Genomic DNA, 22622 nt, shown 5'->3' with positions numbered 1-22622 from the left:
GTCTCCCAGAACAGAAGTACAGAGATTGGACAGGAGGACTTCCTGCAAGATGCCATCCTCTAATTACTCCGACTATCAAAACTAAGATGACTCATTAAAATTGGATGAATACAGCTGGAAGGCTATTTCCTATCTTAATTCCATCTTAATTGTGAGAGCAAATCAATAAAACTTTGGCATCCCTTTTAATTCTGCTGCCTGGTTCTCCAAATCAATAATATTAAAAAAAACTGCTCAGGAACACCCGTCATGAGCAAAGTCTTACCTTGAGTGCCTGCGTGGGCTGTCTGAACAAAGAGAGCTCCCATAAAGCAGCCAGCTCCATTAAAGAGAGCTAAAAAATGCATGGAAATCCCTCTCATTCTCTCAGGCACAAGCCAGAACGAAAGTAAGGAACCTTAGGAAGGAAGCAGATACATTCACAAGTTAAAAAAGAAAAAAAGGAAAAGGGGCAAAACAGATAACAAAAAAATTCAAAGCATCTTTATTAGTGAATTTCCATATTTTATACAGAGAATGCACTTGCTGCAGAAAAGCAGTCAGTTGTACCCTATAACATGTTAATATGCACCCCATAACAAAGCATTATCTAAACTGCTGAAATGAAGATCTGGAATAAACTATCCACACACAGCCATCCAATATTCCACAAACACAGAAAGATCTTCCACCCAGATGTTTGCTTGCACCTTTTAAAACCTCAGGCATGAGCAAGAGCAAGATAACCCCACCACAGTCAGTGAGCATGAAGACAATGGATGTGATATTTAGGATTATGCAGAATTATTTAGGATTATGCAGGACCTTCTAGCTCAGAGCCAGTGCAGCCACCAGTAAATACTTCCAAAACCTAGAGCTCTGCCTTAATTTGGACACTTAGCTTGCTTTACACCTTTAGGCTGGACAATGCTCCTGTTTCCAGTGCAACCCCCAGGCTCACTGGCTCATTTCTAAGACCTCGTTCTTCACTTTCTTGCCAGAAGGCAAAACCAAAAGCAGCAACAGCTTTGGTGGAGAGGGGAAGCTGCAGCGCACTGCTGTAGCATGGAAGACTATAAATAATCCCACCAGCTGTAATTTGGCTGTGACAGCAAGACTTTATGATAGCTGTTCTTTTTGTGTAATTTTCACTGATCTTCAAGAACTTTTGTTCCCTAATTTCTCTCCTTGAGTTCTCCTCCACACTTTTTCTCTCATGGCCAGAGTCTCCCCACCTGCTTTATTAGTTGACTTAGAATGACCTCCAGCTTGAAAAACTTGGCAGCAGAGCTGAGCTGCCTGAAGCACCTCTGAACACAAATGAAACTTTGCAATCACCATTTTTAATTTGGATGTCCAAATGAGAGCTTGGAAAACATATGAAATATAAAATGCCACGGACAGTGTTTTCTCCCTCATTCACAATAGGAACCTGAGGGCAAGAGAGAGAGCAGGCGAGCCTGGGACACCATCTGTAGATGCAGCAGTCTGAAGCATTGTACTGCTAACTTGAGACACTAAAAGTCTTAAAAGTTTCTGGTTGTTCTTCCTTTTTAAAAGCAGGGGTGCAAAACATGCATCTTGGTCAAATTCAGCCTGGGTAATTGCATCCTGCTTACCTAAATTACCCCTGCTGTGTCAATAGCCTGCTCCAATCCTCCCTTTCCCCCACGGTGCTGCTGGGAACTATTAAACAGCTGCTGCATTTCTCTCTGGAGACTATTGCATCCCCAAAGCCATCCCCAATATATCCTCAAACTAAGAGAGCTGCGGTTTCCTGGTTTAAGCCAAGCTAGGGTTACAAATTCAGCCTGTCAAAGGCCAGTGAGACCTTTGTAGCACTGTGGAGGAGAGCAACACCATTGTTTTGTTTTATCTTTAAGATTTCCTTAGTGACAGATATTATTCTAAGAAAGGCTGGTGCCCCCCTGAAGCAGATGGTTATTCAAAATTCTATCAGTAAGATAATGAAGTATATTGTATAAAAGCAGTTCTAAGTATCAGGGTCCAAATTATAGAATAGCTTGGGTTGGAAGGGACTTTAAAGGTCACCCAGTTCTGACCCCACTGCTCTGGGCAAGGACATCTTCCACTAAAGAAGGCTGCTGAGAGCCCAACCTGGCCTTGAACACTGCCAGGGATGGGAGAGCTCCTCCGGGTAACCTCTGCCAGAGCCTCACCACCCCCACAGTAAATAATATCCTCCTGATATCGAAACTAAACCTGCTCTCAGACTGAAGCTGCTCCCGTTTGTCCTGTCACCACATGCCTTTGTAAATAATCTCTCTCTCGTAGGCTCTTGTCAAGTACTGAAATGACACAATCAGGTCACCTTGAAGGCTCCTCTATTCCAGGCTGAACAACCTCAATAAGAGAGGTCCTAATGAAGATAAAGAGTTCAATGTGCCAAATCGAGCTTCACTAACCAAGCTCTTCAGAAATGAGGTACCTCCTTCCTTGCCTCTGCTTAAAAGAGTGAATATTTCCCTCTCCAGCTTGGATCATGGACTTTCAGGTCCAGCAAATTATTATGATAATTGAAGTTGACCTCCTGCATAAGAAAGGCAGTAAAATGTCAGGAAAGGTGAGACAGCTCTGTAAGTGTCTAGGCTGTCACTAACATCCACGGAGATCCACCAAATGGCTCCTGAGCAGCAATTCAGTTCAAACTGAAGCAGAAAGCCAGAGCTCAGCTCAGAAGGCTGCATGCAGAGCCTGAGAGCTGCTGGAGATGATTCAATGGACCCCAGCCACCTGCTCTGGCTGTCTGATACAGTGCAAGGCCTGGGGGAAAACCAGGCTCTTCTCCAGCAGCAGCTGGAGGTCACGGACTGCAGAGAGCCTGCCTGCCCTGCCAAACAGGGCCAGACACCAACCTGTGCAAGGAATGGAGCCCTTCTTCCCCACCAGCTACAGCAATGCCCTGCTTTAGGCACCTCCCTTTAGCTTTTTATCTGCAAGTTTCATGCTCAGACCCAGCCCCATCTAGCTGGGTTCATAACTCACTCCTCTCACTGCAGCTCCAAGCACGATGCTGAATCCCTGCTTAAATGGGGAAGGACAGCTTTTCTTCCAAAGAAATTCTAACCACCATCCTTTAAAAAAAAAAAAAAGAACTTAAAAAAAAAAAAAAGGGAAGAAAACCCCTAAGATGGAGTTTTATTTCTTTTCTAAAGGCTAATGTAATCTTCCAGTCATTGGACTCCAGTTGTGTCCCTTTGTGCTGGATTAAAATGCCTTATTCTACCAGCAACATTCTTCTCTTGCTTTTGCATGAGAAGACTGTAAGCAAGTCACCTCCTAACCTTTTTTTTTTTTTGTTAAGCTAAACAGAGAAGGTCACAGTTTTCAGTTACACTTAGCCTGTAACCTAGAAACCAAATTACCTGCCTAGAAACCTGTCGCAGTTAAGTACTTGAGAGCTATCAGATGAAGAGGCATTATGAAAGTGCTAAGTATTTAAAACTAGGGAAAATTACCTTTTTAGTGACAGTCTGTGACCCACAGCTCTCAGTAAGTCTCAGAGTATAAGAATGAAGCTGAGACACTGAAGTTATTTCCTGCTCTTAAATAAAAACCCGAACATTTCTGGGGTTGTACTGGAACAAGAGACACTCAACCCATAGAATTAAATGCCTGCAGAGATCAGCCAGTCAATTACTTTACCTGTGTCTCTAAGTGAATGATGCTTAGATTATTTTTATAATACTAACTTCTTTTTTTTTTTTAAGCTCTGCCAAGTAAAACACTGGTAAGAGCTCCGCATGCTCCTCAGAAGAAAATAAGCCTCAAAAATGTCAGTGTAGACACAGAAAAGTAAATTATGGAAAGCAGAAAAGGTTCAGACTCCCAATCACGAGTATGACTACGTAACATGTGGATAGCAGGCACAAGCTGAGGCTCTGCAAAACAGGAAACTCTGGAAAACAGGAGTATTCATCTCTGTCTCCATGTCACACGCTAAGACGTGGTGATCTGCGCAGGCATGTTCTCATGGCTCCTGGTGGGAGCACCAACAAAAACCTTGCAGCTGCCTACACCATTAACTAGGCTAACCTGTCACTGTTACCTGCCAGCAACGCTCCGTGCCAGTGAAAAACACGTCCTATTTCCATCAGCTGGGCCCAAAAATGAAAGTATTCACCTTGCTCTGGCTGTGGCCTTTCAGGTGGTCACAGAGCATAACCGCAGCTCAGCTCTCACGTGTGTGGTTTTGTTCCATCTCAGTAAAATCATCACAGGGGAGTTCAGGTCAGAAGGGGCCTCAGGAGCTCATCCAGCCCAGCTCCAGCTCGAGGCAGGTTCATCCTCAAGACCAAACAGGGAATTGTTCCCCCCAAGGGACCTGACTGGACCGTGCTCCCTTCCAGTTAATCGGGAACATCACTGCTCGTCCTGAGTTACAGCCAGCAAGACAAATTACGCCTCTCTGAAGCAGGTAAAGCACAGATCTGCTCATTAAGCCCGTGGAAGAGCGCCAGGGATAAAATATCAGATGACAGTAATTATTTTTAGGAAGCTGATCCGGTTCTCTGAGAATCAGGACACCCTCGCTTTAGCCTGTTTGATTTTACTCACAGGAGGGAGTTACCAAGGCTTCAGCCACTCCAAGCAGGACGTACTGAGGAGCCAGGTGGAAGCAGGGCATGGAGGAGACCAGCAGAACCTCCTGGGAGAGAGTCTGCTCCACCTGCGGGAAGTGCTTTCGGTGCATTTCAGAGAAGCCAGCGACCATCACGGAAAGTGCAGCGGATAAGTGACCTACAACTGGGTGCAGAGCACAGAGAGAGCATCCATCAGGGCTGGAGTTACAGGAGCAGCACGTGTTTAGAGAGGAGCAAACCCCTAAGAAACGCAAAAGAAACTTCCCACCCCCCACCCCAAAATCATTTTTTCTGAACACCTAAACATAAATAAAGAGTGCTTGCTATGTATACATGGCAAAAAACCCCACAGTTTCAGATTTCAGAATAAATGAGAGAGGAAAAACTTTTCTGAAGACCAAAGTCACAAAGAACAACTTTTTTCCTTTTTTTTTTTTTTTTTTGAAGACTGAGGGAGAAAAGGAAGAAAAGAAAGAAGAGGCAAATGTCCTTTCAGATAATACAAGGGAACTACCAGGCAGCAGGAAATTTTTCCAAATAATTAGGATGCATTATAACTACCCCACACTTCACCCATTGCATAGAGAGTACTATTAAAATATATTATTTTGTATTTCTTGATGCTGGCAGTATGAATTTGTTATATCCTCTCAGAAAAGAAAAACACAAAGAAAGCAAAGTTTCCAAGCAAGTCTCTGAACCTGAATTATCCATACTTCTCATGGTTTGAGATCCCATTGATTTTGACTAAAATTCTGACTTTTCCAGCATTTCTAAGCCACAGTGTGAGGAGAATTTGGTTGCTTTTGACAGTTTTGGCTCAAATGCTTGGACTGTGCTTTTCTCACCAAGCCTTCATCACTGGTAATTGCTACACTTATTATATTGGACACCAACAGCCAAAAGCTTTTGTTTCATAGTACAAATATAACATATATACACTGTCTTTTTCAGTGTCAGGACAGCAGAGATGAAAAAAAATCATATAGCTAAGTGGCCTTAGCCTTGTTGTGTTTTTGCAGCCTCTGTTTTCCTCTCTCAGCACCAAAGTCTCACATCCTTCCTCCAGCAGAGTTTTCCTGCATGTTCACAGCTTTAAATATCCTTACCCACCCTGCCTAATCTGAGCCTTGGAAGCTGTTTTGCTGTTTAGGCTCCTCCAGTGCTTAATGAGAATATTGATTAATTATTTTTGGAAAATTGATGACGGGAGGGAATTCAACAGCGTCTTCTGGCCAATGCACCTTATCAAAGCCAGGTATAAAGCCCTCAAGGAGCTTCTTGTAGTCATCCAGAGCGAGAGTTCTCCTAGTGAAAAATTATGTTGGCACTAAAGAAACCTCCAGCAGTTCAGTACTCCTATCAGTGCAACAAACTTGAAGCATTTTCCTTCACTAAAAGCCAATACATTTCAGTAAAGGTAACCTCCAGGTGCCCAAAAATTTCATTTTTTTTTTTTCCCCCCCAAGACTTTATGTGGCAGAGGAAGAAACCAAGAGCTTTGGAGATATGGTTTTCATCTTTACTCTGCTCCCTTCAGGCCTCTTTAAAACAAGGGGCTTGCAATGACTGTCTGAGGCGTTGTTTTGCAAGAGAGCAAGCTGTTTTAGTAATATTTAGGGGTGATTCTGAGACAAGGTTCTTTATATTATCTAGAGACTAAAGTTGTATTGGACCCTTATGAATAAGCCAACAACTATAGAGACTAACAAATTACAGTTTTTACGTAGAGCTTTAATACAGAGCAATCAGATAATTCAGTTGTATATGTAGTTCATCCTTGAAAACTGTTATCCTTAACACGCTGAAATTCTCCAGAAAACTATTTAAATTTCTTCTTCTTTACAAGAGTTGAATTAAAATATAGTTATAGGCTGGCTTAACACCAACTGCCTATTTATACTTCCAATTTTGTTGCTGAAAATAATTGAGAACCTAATTAACTGTTGGCAAAAATATTGGCACTTAGAGGTCTACCATACCTGCAGGTGCAGTCATATACTTGGATATCTAAAGCCATTGCCTGCACTCACAGGTATTTTTGTGCCTCAGGTAGTTTATCACCCCTAACAGGAGGCTATTTTGATAAATGAACCTATTAAGAATAAACCACTGCATATATTTTACTGCTGTTCAACATTAACAGGATGGAACGTTAATACTAACTCGAAATTTCCACGGTTTAAAGGAAAATGATTATCTGAATGCGCTTTTTGTGTTTTAATGCAGATGTTATTTTAAAAACTAGGCTAATTGCAACCTGCTGTGTTATATGCTTCTGGTTTGTATAAAACTTAATAACACTCTTAATTAGGCTAATTTAGTCAGATTAATACCTCTGTGTGTGTCAGTACTCACTGTGCTGCCTGCCATGGGGCACTGAATTAATAGCAGCACACTGAGAAAATAGCGGTTTATAAATATTTTCATCTGAGGTTTGCAATGCAGACTGGAAGATAAAAAATGCAGGAAGTTTAATGAGAGTATCTACGAGAGGGAACAGTTTTAAGTGAATACAGAATGGGAGCTGCTTTACTGCTGGTACTACATGTAGCTGACATCTGAAGAGCGCTGCAGAGACCCTAGAACATAAGAGGTTTGGGGGTAATTAAAAAACAAATAAATAAAAGAAACTATATCAGCATCAAAAGAAGGTAATCCAACTCTTATTAAAGTTATCATTTCTTCTAGACCATGAATTTCCCTGGAATGGGTGTCAATCTACAACAGGGAAGATTTTATTTTGCCGCTTCTGTGAGACAAAGGTAACGCTTCACCTTTGGAGATCTCTCTTTGCTGTGACTGAGGGTACAATAAGGATTTTAATAATGAAAATACTAAACACTTGAACAATTACCTCATATTAGACATTCTAATGAAAATTCTAGTGCCGGGAAGGAAGGCGGTACCTCTCCAAGTAACTGTCTACCTGTGAAATATTCAGTGGGAACAGCAGCCAGTGATACACACCCATTTGTTTGGCACAGTCTTCTGCATGTTTTCTTTTGCTCATCCATTAAAAAAACCAAAACAAAACAACAAAAAACCCATCCTATTGCACATACAGAATTAGAATAGATACTTTAATTTCATTTATGATGCCACTGCAGAGTATGGAAGAAACTGTTCTAATATCGTTTCCCTCTTATGAGCTGCAGTCCTAACAACAATGCGCTTACAGCATTAAAAAAAAAAAGAAAAAAAAAAATCATAGAAAAGCAAAGCCTTTATTCCTAACTGAGTTATCTGAATCCAAACTCATCATTTTGAGCAACACATTTCTCCAGTATCACAGAGCAACGAACTGAAAGGATTTTTAATTTCTAAAAAAGACTTGGATTGCAAATTAACTTTCCAAAAGCTAATGGATAAAGAAACATATGGAAGATAACCAAGTCAAAGTAATTCTCAAGCAAAAATAGTTAATACTGCTTCTCTCCAATACCAATTTTGTAGGACGACCTCTAGTTATTTGTGAGTGTGCCTCAAAATCTCTATTGGTCAGAGGAGTCTGTGCTACACAAAACCTATACTTTTTTCTTACTACCTAGTAAGTGTTTTCAGGACTTTTTTTTCCTCAAGAATTCCTTTGAAATATATTTATTTTTGAGCATCATCCCAAAACAAGTCCCTCTTAACATTTATAGTAAGATATAATGGTCTAGGATCATCCATCACACTGAAATTTCTATTTCAAAACCAAAAAGCATATTAAAGCTCTACAAACACCTGTATTTTTTACATACCAATGTAAATTGTTGGAGAATGTCCAGTGTACTTGGAGCTAAAGAGCCATGAGTTAATGCACTCCAAAATAGGAACAAGAATCAGTAGTGGCACGATGCTTATCACGTTCATTGCGGCAACTGGCAAAACAAATCCACTGAAGTGCAAGTTGGAATTCATGGTTTGGAGATAATATCCTGAAGGAATCTGTATTGAAGGATAAAACCACAAGACATGGATAAGGTTTTCACTATATTTGGAAACGTCTCCAAGTTCTTCCTTCTGAAGAAGTCACATTAAACCAAATACCTGCTGGCGAAAAAGGAAATGAGCATTCGTGAAGAAAGCTTTTCAGAGAGTGGCAATATTGTTCTCTCCCAGAACATTTCCCTTTTATAAGATTTTCTCCTACATTTAACAAATTAAGCATCAGCCTAAAGGTTTATTTGATCACCTCTAATTAGAGCCATCAGCCAATGTACTAAATGATTCCACCCAAAACTTCAGTCACTTTACCCAGACAGTGTTCAACAGAACAGAATCTCAAAATAGCAAAATGCAGAGTGATCTGATTTTAGAATTGCAAAACACAGAGTGATTTTGGACTTATGATTGTGTGCTCAGGTTAGGAGCACTTTAAAAGCTACAAGGAATGAAGATTTGGGTCCAGCCTTAGAACCAGCTTAATGCAACTCAGTCAGAGCACCTGTAGAGGACTTCCTTTTACCTGGGGGAACTGAAAACCAAAGACAAAAAGAAGCAGATGAGGAACCTCCCAGTGGCAGTCAGAGTACTTAATTAAATAGATTTTTAAGACTCTCTCACTACAAAAATTAAATAATTCCTCCTGCTTGTGTGAGGCTATACAGAAGAGCTGCTGAGCTTATAAAAAAGTGTAAAATCAAAACCCTGAAGGCTTCTACCAACAGATTCACAGATTTTTCCGTGTTTTTGTTTTTTGTTTGTCTGGTATATTTTTGAGGAAGCTTGATTAAGTAATTTCATGAGCAGCAGGGAGCCATTATCCACTATTTTGCAGACTGGAAACTCCAACTCGAGCAATTCACAGAGCACAGTCATGACAGAACTCAACCTAGAACTGGTTTCTTTATTCTGTCTCTGTTTTTACTGACTTCTGGGTTGTTGCAGCATCCTGCACACTCTTCAACATGATCAGTAATTTCAAACCCAGGTAGACTATTACTGATTTATAGCTGCCTGAAAAAAAATCAGTGTATAGTTGTTAACTGAGCCTTGTGTAGGGTTTCTCATCCATGGTTTTAGTCAACCCTTCCCCACTGTGAGTCTGTTCAGTCCTCAAGAATTACTCTTAACAAAAAATATTTTTCACCTTAATCCCACCTCCAAAAGGAAATATTAATTGTAAAAGGGAGAATAAATAGCAACAGAACTATGTTATTTTAGGACTGAGTCAAATTTTGTTTGTTCCTTTTTTCCAATGCCTACTGCAAATAAAAATTGACTTCTTAATAGGAATTAAAATATCATCAACATGAATCACAGGCACTGAAAGCTGTTAACTTAATAATATGAAGAAAACACTCTTAATTTTTACAGAAAAGATACTGATCTATCTCTGAGTTTGAGAAAGCGCCTTTAACTTATTGGAAATTCTGCCAAAGGATTAACATCTTTCAACAGTGGAAAGGCATCCATATTTTCTAGATAAATACTTTATTATAAACTTGATAAATGATAATATCTGCTGAATTTTCATCTGGCCACTAATGCGTAACCTTGGTCACGTACGTGAGTTTGTTGATTTTGAATTTTTTTTTTGTCTGCTTGAGATTTTTTGTGTTTTGGAGGGGAGGAACTGGGGAGTTAAGAGGAGAAAGAGTGAGGCAGATGGATGGGAAAATGGAATGATGGCACGAGGAAGTGTCAATGAAGAAGTACGTGCCACATATTTGTAAGAATTTCCTTACGCAACATTTTAACACCAATGGGTAAAAAATGAATTTCGGCGCTGGCTCATAAAGTTGTCATTCCAGTTGCCAAAGGGTAATCCACCTCCAATTCCTGCTCAGCTGGGATCATCCAGACAGAAAGGAATCTTAAGGAATCGCGTCAGCTTAGGGAGCTTCTTGACACGTTTACATTTCTATCACACACACCCGCTCAGAAGTGAAAAGAACCACACAGCCTGGCAGAGGGGCTGTGAAAGGACTGCTGCTCTCCACAAATGGAAACCCACCCACTTCCACTGTGGGTACAACAGCCACACAATCCTGTCAAAACAGGAGGGGAAACATGCAACCAAAACAGCAAATAAAGATTCTCTACCCCTCCCCAAAAGTGAGAAATAAGAAAATTGCATTTTTCGAGAACACTGAGCCTGAGTCTCAGTGTTGGTAACTGTGACACGGCATCGCAAGGGGAGCAGGACTCTCACACAAAAGCTAAAAGGTTCCAAGAAAGGAGTAGCAAGCACACACACAAGCTTCTTAATGAGTCTTGACCAAGTCAATTTTCATTATTTGAGGAGATCAGAGGCTACATCAAGCTATATTCTTAGGCAATTAAAGCTACTTTGCAAGGCTGCTCGGCTGGCAAAGCAACAGTTAGGAAAAAAAAACACCTAGAGAGATGGCATTAAACACGTGTCAGAGTCCATTTCGAGGTTTTTCTTTAAAAGCCGTGCACCCACCTGCATAATGCACATTCTGTACAGAATCTGGAAAGCGAACAACGGGAAGAGCCTGGTGAGTGACTTTGTGCCTTCCACCTGAGCCTCACTGTAGTGACCACCGTGGTTTTCCTTGGCATGGTCCAGCCAGCTGGCCACGGCTGTGCTGAGGTAGCGGTGCCGCACACAGCACGTTTTCAGGGCGCTAAAAATGACCCCGAAAGTCGTCAGCAGGGAACTGTCTGCGAGCAATCAGAGACATTAGACGTTGGTACGGTTTTTTTACCTGCTGTCAAGATAAACAAGCCAAGACAAAATATTTCAGGAGGGAAAAATATAACCTGGTATATTCACCTTCATGTCTTTTTCAGGAGAGGAAAGGTAAGAACTCTAGGTTTGTTTAAAAAAATTCTTTTTTGAACCCAGTTTGTTACAAAAGCAATCCTGTCCAACAGCCACGGAGAAGAGTGCCTTTCAGCACCAGTTATTTAACACACCACAATGGGTTTCTCTGGTTGGGCAGGTAAAATATTAATTTCCTTTGTTTTTTTCTTTCCATTTGTTGAATGTCTATTGAATGCTTGCTGAAGTCCAGCAGCAAGGGGAGGAAAGTAGCAAAGTGGGGAGGAAAACAAGTTTCAAAAACAGCTGATGACTGAAGAAAATTTTCATAGATGAATTTCAAGGCCAGAATTATCACCTCAGGTCTTCCAAGCAGTATGCAGGACAAAGGAGGAGTTTCCAGTCTAATATTTGGCATATTAAAACTTACTGACTGTTTACTGTGTTCAGGAATTGCCAGCTTGGTTCTCAGATGAAACAGAAGTAGAATGAGCACAAAGCTGTTAGCTTCAGGCTTGGAAATGCAGGTTCATTTACCTTTGGCAAACTGCCATCCATGAAAATAGGGGTTATAGCACTTCTATGCTTTTCTGAGTGCTGAAGCACGACAATAAGTTGAATATCTATAAATAAATACTTTCCAAAACCCAAAGTGAACTAAGATTACAGAATGAAAATATCTCCCTACTATCTCAGATGTGGAAATAATTTTCTAGAAATATCCATTGACACCTACTGGAAGCACTTGCTTTAAAGTACTAAAGTAATGGCATTTTATTAGATAAACTAACATTTAAAACTCTCTGGCTGTGTTATTAATCCACAGAATGTTGCCACTATAGAATAAAATCTGAAATAGCATATCAAAACCTGAAACTAGAGAATTGGTAGAGTTTTTATTGTTCTGTAGGACTGTACCAGGCAATTATTCTCACTGCTCATCATAAGTGATGTTTAAGTTTCAGACTTAGATTATTTATGGACAAATCTAAAGACTAAAAGAAAACAAAAAAAGTTCAGAATCCCAGAGTGAATTGACTAAGAAGCTAACCAGAAAACAAGTGGAACCGACCTGGGGCTCTTCTCAAAGCAGAGTAATTTCAGAAGTAAATAAAAGATAACAGGAAATTTGGTATTAGCTCAACTCATTGGCAGAGCTTGTAATGAGAAGTTTTAAGTTAGAGGAACATTATTTTGCTTTGCCCTACACTAGAGATTGGACGCTCACAAAAAGGGAATAAGAAGCAGTAATGTGGTGTTACTGCTCTGCAGGGGTTTGAAATTGGAAGATGCACCGAGTGCCCCATGACAAGCTCAGCAGAGAGCTCAATAAAGCAGCAGCACTTCTGTGGCCTGGCTCAACTGGCCTGGTCTCCAAGATGGTCCCAGCCATCTCCTCTCCTTTGGAATGTGAGGGGTTGGGCAGACAAAAGGCTGAGCAAAATGTGACAAAATGAATTTCACCAGCAGCAGGCATGTGACACCTCTTCCTGCACAGCAGAACTGCGACACATGCCCTGACACGACAGAAAACAAACATGGGTTTGGTTATCATAGACTGCTTCCCACTTTTACAACCTACCCAGAATCTCCAGAGGATGGATATCATTTCTCACATGCAGATTTTGGAGGGCTAAAACCCAAGGATCTCTGACCAAACAGGGCAGAGTTACAGAAGAAATAGTTTAGATATGCAAATTGATTTATTTTGTAAAAGTAATCTCTAAAGAGGTTTCCTAAGACAGAGTTGTCTCTTACCTGCTTTGGGCTTGTAAATCATTTCACCCCGAACCATGTGAATTGTGATCATAGCCATAAGCCCAGACACAAATGGGATAAGAAAGCCAAGATTCCTGGCCACGGACTGCTGGATGTAAGAAATGCTGACAAAGACCACTGCTGAATTCAGGTTAACCAGCCAGTGAAACCTGTAACAAAGAGACAAGAGAGAGAAAAGTGGAGAGGCTGAATAATATAAAAGCCTTTACAGAAGATTAAAGCATCCAATTAAAGGCATGGTTAAGTATAGTAATCGTGGACAGCATCAGTACCGTGCACACATTAGCACAGCAATTAAAACCGATTTTCACTCAAATGTCTCAGCGCCAAGAGGTGTATGATTAAAGTAAGTGTACTAAAGCAGTAGAGCTGAACAAATTATCAGTCTAGTACTGGAAATATTCTTGTGGGTGACATTAATTACATACATCAACATTTACCATTTTCACATTTAATATCTGGTAACAAGTTTTATGTATGAAATATCATCAAATCATATGCTTCAAGCTTAAGAGAGAAATATCTTAATGCCACCACCATTTTGGTTAAGAAATATTAAATGTTAAAAAAATGTAAGAAACATTAAAATTTGATTTATCAGTTTTTAGTTGGAAGGCTCAGTTTGAATTTTTGTTGACTTCTGGAATATCTTGACAAGGAAGTTCCCCAACACAATTTTCTCTGAGACTGTAATTGGTTGCCGAGGTGCTTCTCAAGTAAGTACTGTGCCCCTGCTGATCACAGAAGATATCCAAAGGATAAATCACACACTCCTGGAAGCAGATGGCATACACTAGTGACAGGCCTGCTGCAGTTTGGAACCCCTGAAAATAGCACAGTTATTGAGCAGTACTGTCCCAATGTGTCAAAGACTGCAGTTTGGAAGCAACTGCAAGAAGAGATTCCTTTGCCTTTGCTGGAGCCATAGCAAAATGGTTTCATTTAAAGGTGAAATAAGCATCAATACATAATTACAAAGCTTAATGCATATTACTGGAAGAAGCAAAGCTCATTTTCTTGCTCAGTGCCACTTCTGCCTCATGCATGCTGTTTGAACTTGAGTATTTGGGCTAATGAATCTAGTATTATCTTCTCAGTGACAAAAGATTTGGAGTTATGTTACTCGATGACGACACAGTTGGAGGGATTTTGTACATAAAAATATTGACCCATTCAACTAAAGCTTTTAAAAAAATATAATTACATGACTCATTTGGCTGGAACTCTTGCAAAAGTTTTGAATCAATTCTTAACTGACAATTTTTGAGTTAGAAGCTTCAGTGGCTGTTTTCCAAACCTTCTAAAGAAGTGTGCCTGAGCTACCTCAAGTCCAGACATTCTTCATGACTCTGTGAGTGTTTGACTGGAAACAGGAGCATCCAAAGAAAACCCTGGAGTACAGGAGAACACTTTCATTTTTCACTGCTGCTTAGCAACGTACTTTAAGACTGAAATGTAAAGTTCCTGTCCTCTTACAAAAGTGAGAAGAAAAGAAAACCCCAACCAATGTGTTTAGCAATCCCTACGGCCAAAACAAGAGAGATGAACTAACATCGACACATACCAGAATCCTGGGATGTGTTCATATCATACTGACAGCAGCAGATCAGGGTTCTGGCCTTTATTACGTGCAGAGTCCCAGAGCTCACATCAGGCCATGGCAGATTAGTTAGATACATCAAACTGAATATCCTGTCCAGCTTTCCAGGGAAGAGCTCCTTCCTGAAGCTTCAGCACTCTGAGGCCTCTTCACAATGAGAGCCAAAAGCCAGCTTGAGAGACTCGTTTTAAGAATGAGGTCCAGATACAAACTTCAATGCTACAAGCCCACATAAACCTAAAACTCTTCTTAAAACATTTCACAGAAATGCATTTGTGGTGAAAACTCTAAAGAAGCAACATCCAGTTGATTCTTATTGAAAATTATTGTTTATGTTTATACATCCTTGTAGGAGGAGGTTAGTTTTTTCAGAATGACTATGGAGTTCTCTGCGAAAACAAAGTGGGGGGGAAAAATCCCAAAGAGGACAAGTTTTTCAAAAAGTCCAAGTAAAGTGCATTGAGGAAGATGGCAGAAATTGATCCGCAATATGCGTAAACAAAACAGAGTGAGGATGGAAAACACCATTGGTCCCATGTTCTCTGCAGTTTTTTTTACTTCAAGTCTGTAAGACAAGATACAGCTCTGCTCATTCTCACTGCACCCTTTGCTCTCATTCTCTGCCCCCACAGACAATGCATCTCTCCTGCTGAAAAATGTTAACAGTCCATAACCGTAACCCTGGTAATGCAGAAAGCCCTAGGAAAATTTAATCCAACAGAATCCAAGTTTCTTCTTCACTTAAGATTGGTATATTCTGTTTATTTATAAGGTCAGAGCCATAGTACATACTGCAAGTTGAAACCAAGCTCTAAGATATACCAAGCAATCTTCTTGAAAATTGAATTAGAAACCAGGACTTTTAACCCAATCTTTAATTCAATAATTCTGATTGTTTAAACAGAACTTGGCTAAGACCAGACTCAAACTCATCAAGAGTATGCAAACCCATTTTATATAGTTTTAAAATTCAAGCCCACGACAAACACTCACCAAGAGAGAAGAGGCTACCAAGGAAAAGTGATTATATTCTGAGGGGTTTAATGAGATTAAAAATACCTAGAATGAACTCCCCATTTTTCTAAATTATGAGACTGCATTTCAACAGCCCCTCCTTGGGTGCCACTGTAAAAATTAAACGTTTTTGAATCGCACATGTGTCTTACTTGATATTTCCAAAGTTCCAAGAACTGACCCATTTGGATTCCCCCAAGGAACTCTTTATCCGTATTATATCTCCTTTGTAATCAACACTGAGAAATGTCACTTTGATTAAACACAATTCTGAATGGCTAAGACCACAGTACAATAAACTCTCCAGAGCTATCTTTCAGAACAACTGATTGCTCTCCAGTCTTAATCCCCCAGAGTCTTACTTAATCAAAATGATGTTGCTAATTAAGGATTAAAACTCAGAATAGAGTAAAAAGGAAGGATTTTTTTTTTTTTTCCTCTTCTCTCCTATGGGCAGAGGTCAAGGAGGCAGAATCTGCTCTAAGGAACTAAAACAGTCTCATCCACCTTTGGTAAAGCTACTTTATTCACTGAAGTTTGAATTTAATTCACAACTCCTTGATATTAACATAATTGGAGGAAAAAAGAATAGCCAGGAAAGTCATCCCCAAAGGAAGAAAGATCTGATTCACCAAGATCTTCATTGATTCTTCAGCATTGCATTGTTAATATGCAAATGTGCTCAGTTTTTATTTTAATAATCATGTGTGCAAAGGAGAAAAAAGGGGGCAGTTTAGGGCTTTCTTTCACCTGGCCTTGAATATGGAGAGTCCCACTGCAACTTCCTCACTGCATGGTTTAACCAGAATATACAGAACTCTCTATAGGGCTACAAAAGGGGCAAATAAGGGCAACCAAATAACCAAAAATTACCTCCCTGGTAATGCATGGAGAAGGAAATATTAATTTAAGAAAAACAACCAACCAACCAACCAAAACCCCAAAATAAAACAACAACAACCAAAAACCCCTCCAAACTCTGATTTTTAAGAACAATTTTTCCTAAAGAATGAAAAATAATTTAACCAAGATAGAAATGCAAAGTGGTTTACCAGATGCCAGAACTTTGCAGCAACAAAGCTGAAATAATGCAGCAGATCCTAGCCACTGAGTTTAGCGAGACTGCTCGCAGTCCTGACTTCCAGCAAACCAGTGGTCAACTGCTGCCTGTCACTGCTAAAAATTTACCCTGATGTAAATCCCAATGTCATTGAATTTTGCCACTGTTGGAGAGCAACAGCAAAATATCCTCAAGGCATAGCCATGTTAAAAGGCAGAAAACCAAATGGAGTGTGTTGTTCCAACAGCAACAAGGTTAGCAAGTCTTTTGAGTATTTGGGGAAATTGTTTAATCCTGAAAACTCTGACTGAACACTTCTCTAGGAGGTCAAAATAGATTATCATCTACTAGCAAAAGGAAAAAGTCAAGAAAAAGTTTTAACTCTTGGAGACTCTTCCAAAATCTCAAAGTTTTGCCGTTGAAACTGAAACATGAAACCCACCATCCACAGAATCTTTGAATTTCAGCGGTGTATTTTAAGGCAACGCTCTATCATCCCCAACAGAGATTTAGCCAACGTGAAATTACCAACCAGTTGAAAAATGAAAGCAGCTCCTTTGGCCCACAGTCCTCGAGGCTGTAGGCACTCAGCGGACACACGATAGCTCTTATGCCTCCTATTCCCAGGCTGGCTGTGAGGAGTGCAAAGTAGAACACGATTTTCTGCTCCCTCTTGGGTAGGGTGAGAAGAATGTGCCGTCTGTCGATGTAGACGTCTTCAAAGGGGAATGACACCACAGGTAACAGTGCCGTGCCTGGAACGGAAAGAAAACCGGCACTTGAAAGGAATTAGAATCGGATGAATAGGACTTATATTTGTATAAATAGATATCTATATTTTTAGAGGAGGTACGTTGAAAAGACAGATGGAAAATCAAAGATACACAATGGAAAAGCATAAAGAGGGAGAGGCATAATTCTATAAAGAGGCAGAAACTTTTTGGATGTTTCTCTGTAAAGCAATACCACTATGGACCTCTGAGAAACCAAACCTCCTCTGAAGTGCTTGTAAGGATTCAGGGACTTCCATCAACTGAACCACCAATTAACCACAACATCCCACAGCAGTATGCAGCTTTATTTTTTTAATCTAAAATCCCAGAACTGTAATGGGAAACATAATTTAAGAAATAAATTCTCAAAAGTTTTGTGGAAAACATTATTTTTTATTCTTTTTTTGGTAGCAGCTTCAGAAAATTTAACTATAGAATCACGGCCATGAATTGCATTTGCCGCTTCTAGTCTGAAAAGCAAGTCTTTCAGATTTAGTCAGCCATAGATTTTTCAAGTTTTAATAGACACTAAGCTTAAAATATATTGATGTTTCAACACCACCAGTATTAGCCACTACTATGACTGCACATTAAACTTTAACATATCAGGAATGTTTAATGATTTATCACCAAAGGAAGAAATGTTCTAGTTAAAACAATACCCAAATGCATCAAATTGTGTGTTTCCAGTCTTTTACTTTAAGAAATGCACTGAGAAGACAAGCGGCAGAAATAGATTTAAACCGGAATATCATGGGAGAAACAGTGGAACACAACAGAAAGCATTTTTTCCAGACTGCTTGAATAATGGCTTTGCAATTGGCTCAAGAACATTTCAGGAATGTCTCTGATTTTTTTTACTTGCTTTGTTGTGTGTCTAAACAAACATGTGGCTGGCTATGGCAGAAATCAGACTTACTCAACAACTGGTTCAAGCAAGAAGCATTTCTATCAACTTAGTTTAATTTGAAAGAATTAATTTAACAGAGCCTCCTTACTGTAGGAGGCCAAACTAGTGCATGGGAGATGTCCTACCTGCTACAGAACAGGTGGATTTTGTTTGAGCAGGGCTTTTTTTTTGTAAAAAGTGCTCAGAATAATACCCAGGGAAGATTCAGAACGTGCCAATAGAAAGCAGGCACTCAGTGCAGGTATTAGGATACTTAAGGCAAAATTTGTAATTGTGTGTTCTTAAACAGTTTTACTCTTTCCCAAACACAAAAGTCTTGTACCTTTACATATAATCTTAGTCCTGACAGCAGGGAAGCAGCTCCTGAACTCCCTTTGACTGAAGCCTTGCATTTGTGCCAAGCACTAATAACCTTAGGGACCAATTTTAAGAGTTGAGCATCCCCGCTGTCTATAGCCAAGCTTGTGCACCAGCTACATGAGATGCACACGCAAACATCGTTGAAATCATTGCCCCAGAAAACTCCAGAGGTGAAAACACTGCAGTGCATTTTGCAGAGGAGGAGCTAAGTAATCAGGTGTTAGAGGAGGCTGGGGAAAACAGACGCCAAACACAACGCTCCAGAGCGCGTTTCTGCGAGAGAATTAGCAAAACACGACGGAAAATCACCAGGCCGCCACCCACCTAGGAAGTGCAGGAACATGCAGATGCACACCAGCTTGGTCCTGCCCACGAGGTACTCTGCCAGCCAGCCCACCAGCACGGGTGTCAGCGTGGAGGTGCCCACGAAGCACATGTTGACCATGGCTGCCTGGTAGCTGCGGTAGCCCAGCTTGGCGGTGCAGAAGAGGATCATGTTGCACACGATGCCGAAGAAGGTGAACCTCTCGCACAGCTCCACCAGCAGCACGCAAACAGCCTCGTGCAGCTTCTTCTCAGCTCGAGGCACGAGCTTCCCAGCACGGCCACTTCTCCCTGGTGGCTGCTCCTTGTCGGCCATGTGGTTCAAGAATCCCTTCTCCTGCGTGTCTCTCCTGTCTGCGTCAGGCGTGCCTGTCTGGTTTTTATTTTTTGAGACGATCAGCTTGAGTTACAGGTATACTTCTGTGCTCCTCCACTGTCATTAGCAGGCTGGTAAGACTCTCGCTTTGAATTCCACACTCTGCTACTACAATTTCTTAGGGCACCTGTCACTTTTGAGATATTACATGTAGGATCAAAGAGTATTTAAAAAAAACCCAAAATAATCAAAGAACTACATGAACATTTGAGCTTCTGAATGTGGCAACACTAGGAAGTTAAGTAGTTTATTTAATTAGTTCACTTGGGGGTGAATGAGATTTTTTTCCCCAGAATTATATTGCCTATTAAATTATGTGAATCCAATACTGTATGCTAAACTCAATCTGTATGTTAAAGATAAAGGTTTAAACACACATGAAAGCTAACATTTTCAGCAGAATTCAAATAACAGATTGAGAAAATAATTTGGTTAAAATAATCCAACACTTTAATTAGACAACAAGTGAAAAACAGCAAGTTGATAAAGACAGGGAATTTTTTTTATAAGGTTAACATTATCCAATGATTGTGCTATTTCTTTCTATTTCTGGTCGAAATTCAGATAAAGGTAATTATAAAAATAAGCAATGCTACTAGGTTTAAGCTAGAAAAACAAATTTTAAAATAAAGCAAGTTGAATTTATTATCAAAAGTAAAAAGAGCATCCTAGGACCAGCCTAGTCCACAACTCTCTCTTAAGGCAGATTCTGCCCTGTAGCTACCAGAAGGGGCAGGGGCACAGGCAGTGTTTTTCCATATCAAACAAAAACTATTAAAGCCTTGAAAGGGAATTAGGAAGAGCCAAGCTCACGATGCTTTATAATGCTCCTGCTACTTTATCCACAGCAAAGTTTGCTGATTTCCCAGGTTGGCTTCTCCATTTTGTGGAGCTCGTTAAGATCAGAGACCTGTTCAAAACACTCCCACCCACAGAAGGAAGCAGCCCATATCCAGGTTGTGCAAATGTAAATACATACACGTGTTACAAGCAAGGGGAAAACAGCTTCTCTAAACACAGCTCTCAGTGTTTCTGATGGCATTTTTGAGACCTGGGTTCTGCTGTTTGCTTCCATCTGCCCTTATAACTACTCAAATTTGGCCTCCTCAGATCTATTTAGAATATGAGAATTACTACATCACGAAACAGAAGCACAATAGTGTATAACCAGTATGGATAAAGATTCCAAGATTACCCTAAAGAACAAAAGACAAAACAAAAAATGCAACCATGATTCAAACACACAGCCTAAAAACTCTGAAGCTTGAAACTAAGTCGCAATAAGTTGTTTCCTAAAATGAAATACATTCTTTAATCCATTGCAAGTCTAAAGCATGAGCTCAGACAGCAAAAAACTCATAATTTTCAGAGACATTCAGTTGGGGATGAAAACAGCTGTGACTTGTACCAAGAACTACTTCTGTTTTCTGGTCCATGATAGCTAAAATGATCCTCTTTTGCGCAAACCAACCAGAGAAATCAAAAGCATAACTCAGCTTAGTTTCTTCACCAAAGCCTAAAGAAGCCAATCTCAAATCAAAACAGGTCAGAGAAAAATATTTTACCTCAGAGCTGCACACATGTTCTGTTGCATGAAAATCCTTTTATCTAACTGCTCATAAAGAAAATGATTTTTCCTCTTTTTAAGTAAATAAAACTGTATTTTAACATCAGATAGAAAACATAAGGACAAATAAACTCCTGCTCCAATAGATATTTGAATGTAAAATACTCTGTTTTCTTTTAGAGTGCCAAGTTTACCTGTTCTCATGGGTGCTACTAGCAGTTCACAGTGACTCACGTCACGGGAAGCAGCACAGAGAGCAGGGCTCCTAGCTGAGATGGCTCTTAGCCCTCATGTGGTTTCCTTTACCCAAATTTGGGGTTACAAGCTGGGAAAAAGGAATGCTTGACTGAGCCCTATAAATACCCTAGAAAGCAGGAAGCAGGGATTTTCATGATTAGTTTTGAATTGCCTTTGCATGGGATCAACGAGGGTGTGGTGGTGACAGCCAGAGATCAATCAGGACCCGATTAACATGTTCGATGCTAAGAGAACATACAGCTCCATGTACCAGTAAGGTCTTTATTGATTTGCCTTTTTTAATCACTTCTGCGGCAATTATAGCTGGGCAGTCTGTTTACTTGACATGTTTTCAAGCGAATTCTAGTTGAATCATCTGGTTTTTAATTGCCTTATTCTTACTTATTCTTTCAAGAGTACTGCATGAACCCTGAGGAAAAACCTCTGTTATTTGCATTAACATATGTAGAGCTTTACATGTGCTGAAGCTCCTAGAAGCTGGACACACAAAATAACTGCTGTTTCAAAATCCAGCCCTTCTGCCAGTACTTCTGTCTGCCACTAAGGGCTTTGCAGGTTTTTTAAACAAATCTTTAAAGACCTGAAAATGTGGCAGTCACATCTTGGAGAGAGGTTTATAAAAATACTTGTCAGCCCACTAGAGGGTCTGTGTGTTAATAAAAGAGTTGCTATTTGGTGCCCCACCACCCCAGGTTAAAGGTCTTTATTTCTTCTCATACTAGAACCTACACACTAGGCAAGTGAATTAAGCTGGTCAGGTTGGAACTGAAATTTTCTACTAATTTTCTCTGACAAGGGATAATTGTCAGGGTTTTTATTGTAGAGGTAGTTTACTGAAATTGAAGGGGCAGAACTTCAGTGTCCAGCACAACAGTTCTTCTAGCTAAAAGCTGGTAGTGGTTTTAGACCTCCATTTGTGTTCTAAAAGTCAGTCTCTCTAATTTTTAGTAAATTTAATTTAGCTTTACTCTTACTTTTTAACAGCATGTGAGAGGTGTTACCCATCATCCTAGCAGTGGCTGTGGTTCCTGTTAAATATCTGGGGTGCAAATATAATTGATATTGACAAGACTGACAATGCAACACAAGAATTTTGACACTTGTAAATAAAAAAATTACGTGGGTCCAATCTTTCTAGTTAGCACCAGGACTCCCATGAACTTACATGGTTTGAGTAGCTGGCTCAATGACCACTGACTTGACTGCAATTTAAAAGACAGAAAAAATACAGAGGAAAAGGTTCATAGTTAAAAGAAAACAACAACAACAACAACAAAACCCAAAAATTTAGCTTCTAGGG

The 22622-nt window shown here is 40.0% G+C and overlaps 1 protein-coding gene across 3 annotated transcripts in view; it reads right to left on the bottom strand.

Moving 5' to 3' along the window:
• Window positions 1-21411, bottom strand: part of SLC15A5 (solute carrier family 15 member 5) — a 31374-nt gene extending 9963 nt beyond the window's left edge. Inside the window, exons 1-8 of one of the 3 annotated variants that reach the window (XM_040062345.2) lie at window positions 21259-21411; window positions 19122-19630; window positions 17287-17509; window positions 13060-13229; window positions 10981-11201; window positions 8330-8516; window positions 4558-4746; window positions 266-397 (exon numbers count right to left, since the gene is read on the bottom strand). In XM_040062345.2, coding sequence (XP_039918279.1) covers window positions 266-397; window positions 4558-4746; window positions 8330-8516; window positions 10981-11201; window positions 13060-13229; window positions 17287-17509; window positions 19122-19437 — 1438 coding nt within the window. In that variant the 5' untranslated portion in view covers window positions 19438-19630; window positions 21259-21411. The remainder of the gene's footprint in view (window positions 1-265; window positions 398-4557; window positions 4747-8329; window positions 8517-10980; window positions 11202-13059; window positions 13230-17286; window positions 17510-19121; window positions 19631-21258) is intronic. The other 2 variants (XM_040062346.2, XM_040062347.2) reach the window with 2 other exon arrangements.
• Between the last annotated feature and the right edge of the window lie 1211 nt (window positions 21412-22622).

The sequence above is a fragment of the Hirundo rustica genome, chromosome 4 (genome assembly GCF_015227805.2).
Source record: "Hirundo rustica isolate bHirRus1 chromosome 4, bHirRus1.pri.v3, whole genome shotgun sequence".
Classification (NCBI taxonomy): Eukaryota; Metazoa; Chordata; class Aves; order Passeriformes; family Hirundinidae; genus Hirundo; species Hirundo rustica.
The sequence above is the reverse complement of the archived record's forward strand: the minus strand, read 5'-3'. Positions and strand labels throughout refer to the sequence as shown.